Source organism: Uranotaenia lowii, chromosome 3 (assembly GCF_029784155.1).
Source record: "Uranotaenia lowii strain MFRU-FL chromosome 3, ASM2978415v1, whole genome shotgun sequence".
Taxonomy (NCBI): Eukaryota; Metazoa; Arthropoda; class Insecta; order Diptera; family Culicidae; genus Uranotaenia; species Uranotaenia lowii.
In genome coordinates, this window is record NC_073693.1 from 63467687 (window position 1) to 63484878 (window position 17192).

At 33.6% G+C, this 17192-nt stretch overlaps 1 protein-coding gene across 11 annotated transcripts in view; it reads right to left on the bottom strand.

The window, feature by feature from the left end:
• LOC129757898 (putative sodium-coupled neutral amino acid transporter 11) overlaps positions 1-17192 on the bottom strand; it is a 170532-nt gene that overhangs the window by 14299 nt on the left and 139041 nt on the right. For all 11 annotated transcript variants that reach the window (XM_055755284.1, XM_055755283.1, XM_055755282.1 and 8 more), the window contains exons 6-8: positions 13369-13624; positions 12695-12765; positions 19-180 (exon numbers count right to left, since the gene is read on the bottom strand). In XM_055755284.1, coding sequence (XP_055611259.1) covers positions 19-180; positions 12695-12765; positions 13369-13624 — 489 coding nt within the window. The remainder of the gene's footprint in view (positions 1-18; positions 181-12694; positions 12766-13368; positions 13625-17192) is intronic.

Here is a 17192-nt window from a genome sequence, read left to right on the forward strand (position 1 = left end):
GCATTCATTCAAATTTACCTTGCGAGAGCGCCCGAAAAGTGCAGTACCCGGCAATGCCAAACAAAGTGGCCACCAGCCAGGCGAATCCGACCGACAGATGGGTAACCTTTTCCCAGCGCTCCAGGGTGGCGTCCCGCATCGATTGGTACACCAGGAATGTGTTGTGATGACACATAAAAGCTGCAAAAGCAGCCACCGGCAACATTATGAAAGGCACAGAGGAAGAGACACACAATAGTTAAAGTTAGTCGAAAGGACAACAGTCGCTGCATTCAGATAACGGAGTCGAGCAACAATGTCTTCCGGAATGTTAGAACATTTAACCTTTGCCTCTGGAGAATGGCAACATGGCTGTTGGGCATGCTATTTGGAATCATATGCAACATTTTAAGATTTTGTCGTTTTTTCGAATGAAGGCTAGATAACCTCCGCATGAAATATGCTTATTTTTAAGCAATCCACCCTCAAATTTCATACTCGCTACGTTTGTCGTAGAAAATCAGTCAAATTGCATTTTTTTAAACTTGGTCTGAATTTTTCATCTAAGTTTCTATGGTACCAGAAATTGGGGAGCAAATTTTGAGATATTTGTCTGTGGTGATTATATTTTTTCTGACTGCTTTAAGTATTGTGTTTCAGGGGTAAAATTTATCCTCACAAAGCTGTTCGGGTCAATATGACCCGAAGCGCACATTTTAAACATCATAATCCTCATTCTAATAAACTGAAGAACTGAGGGTTTGAAGAGACCAAGTGTGTCCCATGAAAATATTATCTATCAATTATCGAAAAAACTTAAATTTGAGTAAGGAAAATCTGTTTTTTGAAAAATGGGGTACTGCGAAGCCGAAATTGGGTTTTTATTCTATAAGTTGCACTTTTTCTTCTACCAAAACATACGAAATAGTAGTCAAAACTTTCTTTTTTACCAAAAATATTTATTAATTTCCAGAAAGATTAATTCTAGAGAATTCTGAAAATTAACACAAAATTTAAATAAAGTAATTCTGGCAGGCATTTTGAACTTTAAAAAAAAAAAAATAAATTGGTTTATTTTATTTTATTATTCTGTGTCAATTGCAGATAGCCTGTTAAAACATATTGACTTGGTTTTAAAATTTAAAGAAATTGGAATGAATTACCTTAACACTTAATCCTTTCTCGTGTGGTTCGAACGATTTCGTCCCGTGTTTTCGACATCTAAATTTACTGGACGATTTCAGGACAGAAAAACAGCTCAAGAAAACAACTGTCAAATTCACCTGTAGGCTCAAAACTATGTTTTCCCGTAATTTGCAGGGAGTTTTTACAGTTTTCTGTAAGCTCCAAACGGTTCTCTCCTGTGATTTGTCGTGAATTGTGCTATCCTTCACACTGGTTCTTTATTCTATCTAGTTTTAATGTCAATCCCAATGCAGAAAGAAACACAATTGTTTTTTCCATAAATTTCATTTTTTTTCAAGCATTTTTGTTTCACTTTTTTGTACATTGCACAACTAGTGATAATAATTGAAGTTCCTGTGCACACGTAGAAATGTAATTCTAAGTTTCTGGGAAAAATAAGTATCCCGAGAGTCGTTTGGATTTTCGTTCGAAATTCTTGAAAATTAGAATTTTTTCTGTGGTTCGCAGAACCATTATCCCAATTTTATTTCCAAAGCTGCACAGTTTCGGATGAGCGCGACGAAAATAAGCCGATATTTAAAAATCGATTGGGGATTCAGCAAAAACAAAAAAAAGGCAATCTTTCTATCAGTATAAATTTTTTTTCAGGAAACAGCTCAAAGCTAAATACCTACATACAATAAATATAAAATCAGTTCGTTATCATTTTTTTTATTTTAGAAACACAATCAAATATGTCCATATGGTACATATGAATTTTTAAGAAGAATCAAAAAAATGTAGAATGATGATACTGTAATTCTCTTCCCTGAACTCAAAACTGTATTTTGTCTTCGATAAAAATCATCATTGAGAATACACCTCCATAACATTATTTTTGTAAGTATTCTACAGTGTTGCCACTTATGTTTACAGCTAATACTTGAAATATGTGTTGATGATTTTAAAAGTTTAGTCGAAAGTTATTCCTATTTGCCAAAATTTTTGATTGAAAGTCTTTTCATCAAAATGTCTGGAGTAATTATTCATCTATTAAGAAATCTTAATCTAAGTAAGCTTGAAAATGGATTTTTTTTGGAATATTCAGTTAATTATTTGTAAATACATTAAAAATTGCTCGCATATTTTTTTTAACCTTTGTTTTTTACCATCTGACGGATGTAGGTGTCTCAATGGTTTTCTTAAAACCAGATTACAAAATCGTACCGTAAAACGGGGTAACATTGATCACCGGGGTAGCTTTGATCAGCAAGGAATTTTGCCACATAATCATTAATAACTTTTCTACGTTTAAAAACCTACAGGCTGAGTTTCAAATTGGCAAAAACTTGGTTTGTTTTTGAAAATTTCAAATGTAAGTAAAAATGTTATTTCAAATTCTTGAAATATCTATTTTGTCAAAGGCTCGCAAACAAACCCCCTCCCTGATGAAATCCAAGCGTTTAGAAGCAGCAGGTGATTTATGTGACTTTTCAACTTTTTTCCTTATTAAATTTAGAGTTTTGGTACACTTTATGTTGTATTTTGAAGTAAATATTTGATATTTGAAAAAATAGGGACGTTTTCCAAGAGTAAACCAGTCTAGGATAAAATTGCTAGATACCCTATCAAATGGTAGAGTTTTAAGGAAAAGTTAAAGGGGAATAGTGCGAGGTCCTGGAGAATTGAATTAAGGCAAAATTTCATTCTTTGGTAGTTAAGATTTTATAAGTAATGTTAAAAATTTAGCCCCTTAATTTATGCAACATCATGACCCATCTTTCGATTTTAATTGTTGTTCGGCCTTAACACACGAACTGCCTAAGTCTAGCAATATTATGAAGGTGTTTTGTATCTTTTATGATCAAGAAAACTCGTTAAAACCGTCAAAATAGAGACTGATCAATGTATCCCCAAGCATCAAATTCTAAACAAAGACAAAATCGATTTTAAAATCATACCTATTAGAAAAAATATAAATTTTTGAATCCTAATAGAATGGGATGTTCTATTTATATTCTCGAATATTAAATTTCACATTTTAGAGCTTAAAAACGTCCATTTCAAATTCGATTTTAAAAAATTACCTATTTTAACAAAACGCTAAAAAAGCTAACCTTCACTTTCAATTGAAAAAAAAAGTCGCGTCAACGGATAATCGAGTTCGACCTGTAAAATAAAATTCAGAAAATAAGCAAAAATGATTTTAAAAGGTATAATGGAGTTATTTATACTTTAATTAAAAAAAAAAACAAGTGATTTTAGTGACCAAATTTCGAAAAAGTAACTAGTGAGTGACTCAAGCTCAAAAAACTATGACAAAGTCACTTAAAAGTAACCAACTTCTAGCCCTGTTATGTTATTCTTTACCTAACCAATTTCAACTTCTGTTGTTTTTATTTCCTTGTTCTTCTCAATGCTCAACTTCAAACAATTTTTTTATTTGATAAATTACCAAAAGGCCACAAAATTTACATTTTTCCGAGGTGCAGTGAATCTAAAATGTAAGCTTGAATTATTTGGGTGCCTTGAATTTAAATGTTCAATTTTTCAATCAGCTTTTGTAATTTAAATTAATTTTGAAAAAGGTTTAATTTATTAAAGAAAGTTTCGCACTTTTTTGACAAAACTTTGAAGCAAAAACAATGCGTTATAAAATGAAAGTTTTAAATAAATTATTGAATTTTCTCAAGATTTCAATTAATTTTGAGTTCTGCGAAAAAAGTTAGAGAAATATTAAACCAAATTAAATTTTAGATATTTTGAAAGCATAAATCTAATCTTTTTGCAAGTTTTAACCAAATGTTGTTAACATTCTGCAGTAATGTTAAAAATACTTGTACTTAATCATATTTTCCAATTCTTATTTACATACATTTCATATTTACAATTCTTAATTTATGGTTTCCTTAAAACATAAACCTTGAAGAGGCGAATAAACTCAATATTTAAAGCTAAATATTTGATCCTAATAAAAAATTCACATTTAAAATCGCGTTTTTTTTTAAATTCAAAACCCTACAGCAGAATTTTTCAATCAATTCTTCACTTGAAAATGAAGAAATGAAATGTTAATTAGGATGAATGACAATTATTATTCAATATATTTAATTTATTTGTATTTTGGGAATATTTATTTGAAATTATCGAACTAGACTGCTATGAAATTATTTAGAAACAAATTTCCTGCTTAGAATAAAAAACATTATTCTGAAATATTAATCAATGAATTATAGAAAACATTTTTGATTCGGACCTTTCATTTGAATTTTGATTTATTTAACAGTATTTTTTTTTTGAGTTTGTGTGAGAATAATGAGTAAGAAAATGATTTTAGAAATCCATTTTTTTATTTAATGTGTATTTTTGGTATTCTTTTTATTGTGAAGCTTAATTTTAATTTGAAAACCCAACCCCCCCCCCCCCCCCATGGACGGGCCCTTCGCATGGGCTTGCTCCTAAGGTAGATCACGCAGCGCATAATGCGCGAATTCCCGTGGAATCGCTTCGAAAGGCGCTGGTCATACAGCTTCAAATGGCCATCACATCAGATTTTAATATTGAAAGGACCAGGCAGCAATTAAATGTTCATAAGCAGATAGGATCAGTAAATTCCTTACTCAGACGTATGATTCCAGCATTCGGTTAGCCTTTTCAAGTGTGACATAGTAATATGTAATATGATTTGACTATCCAAAACAGCGCAAAGGTCCTTTATTTGATTTCCACGATGAAGCTGCTCAACTTGGATATTATAGTCGTATGAACAGGGAAGTTTCGTACTCCCAAATATTATAATACATTACTCTGAATCGCTTAAGGCCTGTAATTTAGCAGTATACCAATTCACAACAGTATCAAGGAATCGTTGCAATAGAGACTGTTCCGATAACTATAAATACACTGTAGAACCGTTATTTCAAAAATCGTGTAGTATTCGACCAAATTTTGGCTGCGTGCTCTTGTTTACATCCATGTTGCCATTTTTTGTCGTTTTCGCGAAGAAATCTAAAAATTCGTGGCCTTACTCCCGAGCAAAGAAAACGGATTGTGCTCAAATGAGGTACTGTGGGTAGTCTTTCAATCAGAAAACTAGCTAAGGAAGAAGGTGTAAGTGTCGGAGAAGTTCAAGCCGCGTTGAAAAAGTATGGAGAACAGGTACTTTCGCAGATTTTCCGAGATGCGGTAAGAAACCTGGCCATGCTGGCCCTACAATGGACAAGAAAATCAAGGATCACTTCAAGCGGTATCTTTCGACATCAGTACAGAATGTGGCTAAGAAACTAGGTACCTCGTCGACTAACATTATGCGCCCCAACGAGCGAATTGGACTTCAACGACTTCAATACATCGAAAACAGAAGCAGCCAAAAAAGAAGTAATAACAGGCTGAGTCCGTGAAACCGAGGGCTCGGAAACTCTACGACAAACTTCTGACCAAGAAATCGGGTTGTGTTATCATGATGGTGAATCCTACTTAAACTCGACTATGAAACTCTGCCTGAAACACAATTTTGTACCTCACCGAAGGGAAAGGATGTTTCTGCATCAGTGAAAGCCATTTACACTGAAAATCTGGATAAAAGGTTATGGTGTGTGCATATGTGAGTGCGGTAAAATGTCTCGTCCATTTATAACCACATATACAATGAATGGCAAAATTTACGTGTGAGAAGTTGTAACGGCCCGTAGTAGGCAAAGTGCTAATATCCGTAGTATCTCCAATGCATAATTTGAACATGTATCATGTCAGTCTTATTGGGAGTGGATCTTTGTGTGCTGAAATGTGAAATTTCGGTAAAATGGAAATTCCACCCATAAGGACTACGGAATAACTTATCGTTATTCTGACAGTCATCACGAGCTACCAAAGGTGGCTTTTCTATGGGAGGATTGAAAATGGAGTTTTCTTGGAGACCAAAAAGAAAACCTGGGGGAGCTTAGCATTTTGATCCTGGAGTTGTTCGGTCGGTTTTTGTAAAATAAGCTGCATTTTGAGTAAATCGGAGTAAGGCGGTTATTACCCTACTGCCTTCAAGTATTTTCCCCCGTAAATTCGTCGTAGTAGTACGTGCCGCGCAAGTTGTGATTCCAGTCAACGACTATCTCGGGAGTTAACGGCCTATACGTTTTGGCATCCAACCCCAGCCCGGGAAATTCTCTGGCGGTAGCTTGTGTGCAGGTGCAAGGACGATTTTATCGATAAGTTTGAATTTTAGTTACCTTTGTGAACCTCTTTTTAAGCATTGTGTTTGGTCATTTTATGCTGCGGAGAACTACGGCTATTCCACGGCGAATAAGTTCGTGAACCTACACAAACTTCCCTCATTTCGCCAACACCATTTTGTTTAGTCTTCTTTGGAAGCCCACCCCTGGGAAGAGAGTCCGGGTTTTAAGAGACTTCAGCACATCAACTTTTTTAGTTGTTGGCGCTTAAGTGCTGTTAAGTTGAGTTACGCAATTTTGCTAATAAAATTTTCACTTTCCTTTAGCACGAAGTGGGATTCAGTCCTGATTAAAATCAGTGGCTGTTGGTTTTTGAGAGTTTTGTCGTCTTGTTTCAGCTTCGACTTCCGAAGGAAATCGAGACGCTACAAAGTTTTGGGCTTTGATGAAGGCAAATCTGAGGAAATACATGAAACCAGCGGACAGTGTACTATTTTAAATATAGCTTGGTTTAACCCTTCATTTCATGATTTTTTTTTTCTTGAAAAAATTCTCAATAGAGGGCAATGATGAGTACCTGAAGGGAAAAATAATGAAAAAATATAATTTTCACACATTTCGAGTATTCAGCCAAAATATTAATTGTTGCAAATTTGCAACAACATGAAATGGTTATACCTTTTTGTTCCTCACACAAAACAGCTAGATATAAATGTTTACTCTTAGTTTATCTTGCACTAACCATAGTTTTAGCTCAAAAACTTCGTAAATCTAGTGTCTGGACACCATTTAGCTGAGGTAGAACCTATGTATGCTGGTTATCCACCATGGGTGCACGGATTCACCGCAGTTCCTACCTAAGTATGTGCTTACATGCATGATTTAATTAATAAGATCGACACATCTCTAGTTCTTTTTCAGTAACTTAATTTTTTGTGAAAGATTTTATGTGGCTTTATGATCTTCGTGTTCACGGTTCTTAAACGCAATATACAACAATCTAAAAAAAAGTTCATTCTCGGTTGACAACAACGAATTATAAAACCATTTATAGCAGAAAAAGTGATTGTATGGTATACTTATTTGCAAAGAACAAACTAACTTGAAAATCAGGGAATACAAATTGTTGAAGAAACAATTTGCATTGTTTATTGAAACTCCAATAATAAAAAAAAAACTACAAACAATATTTTCAATATTCCTTAATAAAGAAAACCGATAGATAAAATACCTTCAAAATGCACTCATATAACTTTTGTTGATTTTTTTTTAATCATAGGATTGATTACACTAGTTTACAAAATTTTAAAAAAATTGTGAACTTGATTAACTGATTAACATTTTTAATGTGAAATCGGGCGCTGAATCCGAAAATGAAATTTAAAAAAATCTCAGTAGAACCGTTTTTGAGTTATGCTCCAAATATGAAATTTCGGAAAAATTAAAAAAAGTTCTTATACTTAGTTTAAAATATCTCGGATGGCATAACAGTAATTTGAAATCTCTCTTTTGCATATTAAAGGTGAATAAATTTCCTATTGATCATTTGAACACTGTTTTTGCGTTTGACCAACAGTATTGTTGATATTAGTGACTTTATGAGAAAAAAAATTATAAAAAACGCATGTTTTTAGAGAAAAATTTGTTTCAACGAAAGTTTTAGACTCGATGGTAGCATTTGAAAAATCTAATTTTCTTTTGCGCTTAAATGTCAATTTAAAACAAAGATTTCAAGTGGTTATTTATCAAAATCGGTTGAAAATTGAAGAAATTATGGCTACTTTACCATAACTGTAATTTTTGCAGTTTTTAATAATTTAACGAATTGCAGTACACTTATCATAGTATAGGAAGAATGAAACATGATAAATCTCACTCGCTCCAAGGCAAAATTATTTATTAGCTTACCAGAAGGTCACATGCCAAGTTTCAGGAAGATCTGACCATAGGCAGGGGTTGCTTAAGTCTCAAACTTGAATAAAATTTTGAGATATTTTGCCCGGGAGGAACGAACAATACTGGTTTTTCATCAATAACTTTTTTCATCACTAGCTGATTGTTTTTTATGGTTGATTTTCTTAAAGCCTAAGTTGAGACAAATATTTCACCCGAAGACTGTAACTCGATTGGATTTGAAACAGAAAAGTTATTGCGGTTCAAAGGCCGCAAATTTTGTCCAACACGCAATGAGTACTTTTTACGCATTGCGTTTTATACGCCAATTTTTGACCAAAATACAATCTTTGAACCGCAATAATTTTTCTGTTTCAAATCCAATCGAGTTACAGTCTTCGGGTGAAATATTTGTCTCAACTTAGGCTTTAAGAAAATTAACCATAAAAAACAATCAGCTAGTGATGAAAAATGTTATTGATGAAAAACCAGTATTTTTCGTTCCTTCCGGGCAAAATACCTCAAAATTTTATTCACGTTTGAGACTCAAGCAACCCCTGCCTATGGTCAGATCTTCCTGAAACTTGGCATGTGACCTTCTGGTAAGCTAATAAATAATTTTGCCTTGGAGCGAGTGAGATTTATCATGTTTCATTCTTCCTTTACTATGATAAGTGTACTGCAATTCGTTAAATTATTAAAAACTGCAAAAATTACAGTTATGGTAAAGTAGCCATAATTTCTTCAATTTTCAACCGATTTTGATAAATAACCACTTGAAATCTTTGTTTTAAATTGACATTTAAGCGCAAAAGAAAATTAGATTTTTCAAATGCTACCATCGAGTCTAAAACTTTCGTTGAAACAAATTTTTCTCTAAAAACATGCGTTTTTTATAATTTTTTTTCTCATAAAGTCACTAATATCAACAATACTGTTGGTCAAACGCAAAAACAGTGTTCAAATGATCAATAGGAAATTTATTCACCTTTAATATGCAAAAGAGAGATTTCAAATTACTGTTATGTCATCCGAGATATTTTAAACTAAGTATAAGAACTTTTTTAATTTTTTCGAAATTTCATATTTGGAGCATAACTCAAAAACGGTTCTACTGAGATTTTTTTGAATTTCATTTTCGGATTCAGCGCCCGATTTCATATGGGAAATGACCTTCAGTTTACTGAGTTCAAAAATGCTGTAAACTAGTGTTATTAAGGCATTTTACTTATAAGTTTCATTTTGCCGAGTGGATCACTATTTAGTAGAGGAAGGAGTCGTAATAGTTGCGGTGACTCAACTGTTAGCTTTCTCTTCTGATTTGGAAGAGGGAAGGGGAACGTTTAGGGTTCAATATCGAAAACGATATTCCGATGGTACACATTCAGAAGAGTTAACGGAATTATAAATTAAAATAAGTAGGACTCAAATAAAACTGTTATTTCACCATCATGCACCGTTTCCTTATCACATTCGTTCTGAAAACATTAATACTGTAAACATAAATACTGTTTAAATGATAAAACGTAATTGAATCACACTATGGAACTCATGTTCAAACTAGGGTACTACATTGTATAATAATGAGAACATGTAATGCTTTTGCTCTTCAAAATTCAATGTACTAGTATGGAAAAAAGTATGTTAATAATTAATGTACTAAAAGTGCAAAAATATTTATTTCGAACCCAGGAAATTTTTCCCGGGAATCACAATATACTATTAAAAATCATAGAAATACAGCGCTTGTTGTATTCGAAAAATTAAAGTTTCTAACTATTACTACAAATACTTCAACTACTCAAAAGTCACAAATTTGTACTAAATGTGACCCTTTGGAAATATATTATCGAACTTAATAATCTGAGAATACATTTGAAAACAAACTGAGGCAGAAACTGCGGTGAATCCGTGCACCCATGGTCGATAACCAACATTCAACATACATACATATGTGACCCTTTGGAAATACAATTTTTCAACATTCATGCAGGATTTCTAACGAGGTTTCGTAATTAATGCCATTGTTTTAACTTTATGATACGAATGGTTGATGATCTAGTCAAAAGGATTTTTCACTGTTTTTTTCCATATTTCTACAGTTAGTAGCCATTTTGTTCAGTTAGAGGCTAATGGATCTGCACTATTTTTAAAAATGTCTCAATAACATGATAATATAATATTAAAATAATAATACTTTCATCGGGACACATATACACTGTTTAAACGATGAAACTTTCGAAAACACACTTTGTAGCCCATATACGTAACTAAAGGTGCTACCGTTGCATGATGTTGCAAATTTGCAACAATTAATAAAAGGCCATTATATCAGACAAAAATAAAAAAAAAATCTTCAAATTATATTCTATTGTGTTAATTGCATTACTGAAAATGCGAAAATATTTTTTCCAGTCAAATTTTTTTCCTCGGTGCGAATTGGACTAGGTCAAAGTTCTGAAAAATAAGCCAATTTTAACATTTTATATTTTTCAGATTGAAGTTGGTCTAGTTTGTACATATATACTCGGAAATTCATTTTTTTTAAATGAATGGTATCTTGAAGTTAGAAATATGATTGTTATGAAGAAAAAAGTTGACTATTTGAATTTCTGCATAATTTACAACAACTTTAATTAATTGTTGCAAATTTGTTACTTTATGAAACGAAGGGTTAAAGTGGTAAAAATGGTCGGAGAAAGCTCTGTGCAGAAGCTGATGAGTAGTGTTAGGAGAAAAGTAAGAGAACTCGCCTTCCCTACATAAACTAATGCGAAATGAATTATAAATTAAAAAAAAATTTTTGCAGAAAAATTTAGAACAAAATGTTTTGGAAAAAATCATTTAATAAAGAAAGTGTATTTATAATTTTCAAAACAGTCTATATGTGACAATCCAATAAACTGTCAACGATCAGCAAAATTTTCAAATCATACGCATACATGAGTACTCCACATCCAACAAGCAGCCTGTTAAAATATTTACTAAACAACTTGAACAATAACGGGCCCAAATTACTTCCTTGTGGTGCTCCTACAGTTGGAATAAAATTTTGGGATTCAAGGGATCCGAATGTCACAGCTAGACAGCACACACAGGGATGAACCATGTAAAAAAGCGATCAAAATTATTTTCTGCCGAATCTATGCGTTTTTGACTTACACGCTCCTTTATTTTAACTCAAAATTAAGTACGACCGTGGTTCAAAACATAGTTCGATTCTATGAACTTAAAATTAAGTACCCTTTTTCCCCCTTGCGATGGTTCAAAACGGAGTTCGAACTGCGAACTCAAAATTGATCCCTTTTTTCCTTCGGCGAGAGATCAAAGCTGAGTTCGACCTTGTGAACTAAAAATTTAACTCTCCTTTGTTGGACTGAGAACACTTAGCGAGTTCACTTCGACCCGGAACAGCAACCAACAAACACGACGCAAAATTTTGTCGTTCCGGAATAATTACCGGAAGACTATAAAGGAACTTCATAATGGATGTCCGCCGTGTTAGCGTAAAATTCTGTCCGTCATTGTCATCATATGGTGAGCGGCTTGGAATGTCCGGAAACTTCCGGATGTTATTTACTTCCCGTGGGAAGTAACATCCGGAAGTTTTCTTTCGTCGGAAGTGTCAAAACTTTTCACTTGTAATGTGCAATGCAATGTACCGGAAGAGCAACATCCGGGTACAAAAAATTTTAACCATCCTTTAATTCTCTGAAAATAAACAACCCTCGAATAAAAAGGATAAAGTTGAGTTCGGCTGCCGAACTTAGTATTGAGTATGCCTAGCAAAACTTAGTTTTGCGATTGCCCAGTCAAACTTAAAGTTGAGGGCTGCTACTGAAGTGCTGTTTTGAACCAAAACTACTTAATTTTGAGTTTAAAAAAGGAGCGTGTATTTATAGTGTCTTTGAGGCAAATGACCAACGTTACAATGACTATAAAATTGATTTGAGTTTGTTAACAATAACTTTTTTGCAAGCAATTTTTTATTTGAAATATCTTCAAAAAAGTTTAAGGAATAGCAAATTTACATACTTATGCTGAAAACACAGTATAAAAATTCGAACGGGGTATTTTGAAAATACTCAACATAAATAATCATTTTTAACTGGTTATACCTACCAAGTTCGGGCGAGTTTGATTACTTTTTTCACAGTTTTGCAATCAGAAAGACACCACGTTTCAAAAATATACGATTCAAATGGCAAAATGTGGTCTTCTTGGTGAAACTGTCAATAAACGTGAGTCGAAACTGTAGCTTTCATACCAATGAGTTATGAGAATTTTGAAGTAAAATATGTTAGAATATTCAATCAAAAATAAATTCTTTGTTTTTGTTTGAATATTCAACTACCTAAGTAAAAAATTCCTTCCGAATGAAATATCTCACAAAAAATGTCTTACAATTATGCATGGAATATAAAAGGTCTTGTGTATTGAATTTTCTCTGAAATTGACTGTGATATTTCGTTGAAGTCATTACTATCCTCCAGTTTAACTGAGCTGAAAAAAAGTTCTCATGCAATATTTACCGAACGCCATTATGCCGACGGCCGGAATCAGATCGCTGTGAGCAAACCGCCAGGATTCTGGAGTATCGGGCCTGTTGGATGTTGTTCCACGTTGCGGTTTCCGAGAACCGTTCGTTGAGTTGGGGTTATTTCCGCCACGACGGGTGGGTGCGTAAAAGTTCAAAAGATTGACGGTGAAAAGAAAGGATAAATTACCGTGGGGGTGGAAAAACTGCGGAATAAAACGTTACAGTTTAATTGTTCAGCTTTGTTACGACGACGATGAGTGGCTTGTTGGTTAGTAGGATTTTTTATTTAATGAGAGCTGTGCCTCTGCTGGTTTCCTTTTCCTCTCGGGGAAAGGCCAGGCCACAACAAACGCCATAAAATTATTAACAACTCTGATTAGTCGTGAAAGTTGTTGCATCGGGTCGTTTTGCGGTGCTTGTTTTAAATAACAAAAGATAATGTTCCAGCCACAGCGTAGCGTAGAGCCTTAATTGAGTTCTAAAAGTTGCCTGTAGGATGGTTTGTGTAAATGGAATGTTTGTAAATGTTTGTTGTTGGTAACAGTTTTTTTTACAACCTGTCTGGCATAAAGGGGTAAGAAGCAACTGACAAACTGATAATTAAAATAATATCTCTTAAAGTTGGTCTTTTAGGTTGTTGACCCCTTACAGTATGTAAATACTTACACGACAGCATAATCCCCGCCGATCAGTTTGTAAACAACAGCCAGTAGAATGACGACTACACATGCCAGGCTGAGGAAGCTGACTTTGGCCAACCGGGACACATTTTTATACAGACAGAGTGGGATAATTACTGTGACTGTGACCACGAAAACTACCCCGAAACGGACGGCCAGCATCGAGTTGCCCCAGGACGGAACGAAGCGAACTAGGACCTTTGACAGAGTATCTCCGACGACCACGTTGTAGGAAATCATCGCTGCAATTTGAAAGAAGGTAATAAAAATTGAGATCAATCTGTGGTGTATTTACATGAAGCGATTGCGAACATCCCGAAAAACCCGAAAACAGTTGCAAATCAACTATTCGACCATAATACTTGTTGAAAAATCATTTAGGAGACGAAGAGGATATAAATGTGATTTAAATTTCATTAAATTAATGCGAAGACGATTTATTTCATGATGGCCAGGGGGGTGAGGAAGGAATGATAAAGAAAATAATATAAGTAGAATACTCTTCAGGCTCTAGTTGCACCCTCTTGTTCCCACATTTTCCAAAACTAATTTGAAAATATCCAAAAACAGAGGTTAGCTACTATCGCTAACTATGGAATCCTCTGAAAGTCTGCGAATCCATAATTTAAAACCTATGAATGGGTTGTGTTAGAGAGTGTTAAAATTCAGATCCAATTATCTAAATGGAGCGATCCTTAGTTTTTTCTACGCCTCCTATGCTCCTAGATATTTGGCTTATCTTAGCTTGATTGGCTAGTCACATCCACCTGATGTCATTAAACCCGGAATGCATCAAAAAATTTCATAATAAATTTATTTTTATTTACATAGTATTCCGTCTCACGACATAACTTGACGAACATAATTCCTTAAATTCACTCGGTCCATTCATAATCAAAATAAATCTTATTGGCTATTCATGATTGATTTCAAGATAGGTTAAGGTTGCCAGATCGCCCGGTTTTATCCGGGTTTGCCCGGATACTTACAACAAAATTTTAAAAAAGTCCGGCCCGACCCGGTTGCCCGGATTTCATTAAAAAAGTCCGGATTTGCCCGAATTTTTTCACTTCATTCGTCAAAACAAATTGTGTTGTGAAAATTTTTATTTATGCATCTGAAACGTAATTTTTTTTAACAAGTTTTATAATAATAACCATGAGAATTTTCTTTTGAAAGTCTAATATACCATTTAAAAACATACTGGCCACACTGGAAATCAGACTACAAGACTGCTTTTTCTAACAAAAGCATGTAATCGAAAGGTTCTTATTATCAAGATACTCGGCATAATGTTTACCAGAACAAATCGTAGGAGACATCGATACGAAATGTATGATGGTCTCCTCGGTGAGTAGGGATGTAGGCTTGTAATTTTATGCTTCGTGCTTTCATGTTTTGAATTTGACGATTCAGCAAAACAAGAAGTCTCCGAAGCCTTTTGTCCCGATTAGATAATCATACCAATAATGAACATCGACATTTTCTCTTTACTATTTTAAAGCCCATCTCTTCACAATTTATTGCTAGGTACCTTAATATTTCTTCTAGACAGTATATAACCACAAATCTTTGATGTATTAATTTGAATTTAACATCGTTTTATTTAATTTCTTAATGAAGAGGATGTAGAGTAAGTGTGCCTACTTTTGACGTAGACTGTAGAGTCTACTTTGGTATGGGAGAGTGGGGAATCATGGGCCACTTTTTTTCGTTGTTCCATAACTTTTTTATTATAAAAAATAAAATGAAAATAAAAAATGGTTTGGTTTTCTACATTTTCAAGGTATCATAAGGTATTTTTTTAAATTTTTTAATAAGTTGTTTTCCCCTAATTCTGACTGTTTTAAAAAAGCTATATTTTTTGGATTTTGAAAAATGGTGGGGAATCGTGGGCCACCAAATCCAAATTGACTCAATAATATTTAAAGTTTATCAGTTGAACTAAAACTGTGATTTCATAATTCATTTCGTTATTTTAAAGCAATTTCAGATGATGAAATAAAAAAGAGAGCTGTGTATGATCGAAGTGATTCCAAAACTCGGCTCGCGACCGTTTTGGCTAAATTTCTTATATAGGATGGACAAAATATTTTTCATAACTCTTGATTTGGCATAAGAAAACTTTACAGATAGGGAAAACGTATTTTAAGTTCTGAATGTGTATAAAAACATATAAATATAGGTGGTACAAGATGTGTGGTCCACGATTCCCCACAAGCTATCATTTGCAAATTGGTTGCGTTTGTGTGTCTTATTGATGTTTCATCAAAAATTCCTTTTCCACGTGAAAGATCATGACAAAACTAAGATCACAAGCTTATGAGCATATTTTTGTTATGAACTTTAGGTTCCCTATCGATATCATTAGCGGGTGTTTTTTTAAATTATGTAATAGATTTTTTCTGACTTTTATTAGCTTGATAAATAAAAGAAGCATATGATGCGTATTTAAGTCAACAACATATAGAAATATATGCTCACGCAAAGCGACAACGATGACAGTTGGTGTGAGATTTTTATCTTAACACACATTTGAGATATTAAAAGTGGCCCACATTTCTCCATGGCCCACGATTCCCCACTCTCCCCTACTAAAATGCCGAAAAATGGAAATGATCCATTTTGCTGACATAGGAATGAAACACTCATTTGCAAAAAATAGTAGCAAACTTCCTTAGTTCTATCATACAAAGTTTATTATCCTCAGAGAAATGACTGTCCTGAAACTCCTATCAACCATTTCCGTGAATTTGAACTCAACTATGAACATACTTTTTTTATAGGTGGTAAACGGATTTGATGAAGCGAATCATTTTTCCAGAGATTTGAAGATTCTTTACAGTTATTACACTGGGTGACAGCCAAAAAATAGTCTGGGGTTTCTCAGCTGATTTAGACTAATTTTTGTGTCCTGAGTTAGAATATCACATTGATTTTGCTGTATCAGGTCAACTTTTTTGGCGAAAAATGCGACTTTTTAAAATTTATGTATTCTAATATCCTGACCTGATTGAACAAAACCATGGTCATTTTCGGACTCAGGGCGTCAATATTAGTCTAATTCAGTTGGAAAACCCTGGTCTATTTTCAAAAAATCTTTTTTTGTTACTCAGTGTTATCATTAAGTAGTGTAGGCAAGAAACCATCATTTTTTCGCAATTCAGGATGCAATTTACTCGATCTGCTGTTGAAAAATTCATCAGAATTAGTATCCATATTCAATCAAGTCTCAGTTCTTGGAGTCTCTCACCACTATCTTATTTTCTTTACACTCAACTTCGAACGTGATCATTCTGTTTCAGGATACTATTATGGCGATTACACAAACTAGGATTTCAATAGTTTAAATTCAGCGCTTCAAGATATATATTATGAAAGATACACTAGTAAGGACTGTGATCGAAAAAAAAAAAATGCAATACTTTCATTTATGAATATATTTAAAACGGATGGATGAAAATTGATGAAATTGTCAGTGATGCTATCTAGTTATGTAATGTTCACATGTGCAAAATTTTGTGGGGATCTATAGAGTGATTTTTGAGATAGCGTCTTATGAAAAATTCATTGACCAAAATGTTTGGGCCATCTACACTATGAACTAGTATTTTTCTAAATCAAAGCTATTTTTGTTGACGTTATCTATTTCCTGGAGCCTGATCTTCAAAATACCTCTAATTTGTCTATTTTTTCGAAGTTATGACAAGTTAAGTAGATTGTCCTTCTTCTGCCAGAAAACAGCATTATTAACTTTTTATCACTCCTCCACAGTTTTCTCATAATGGCACGACTTCAAATTCCCAAAAA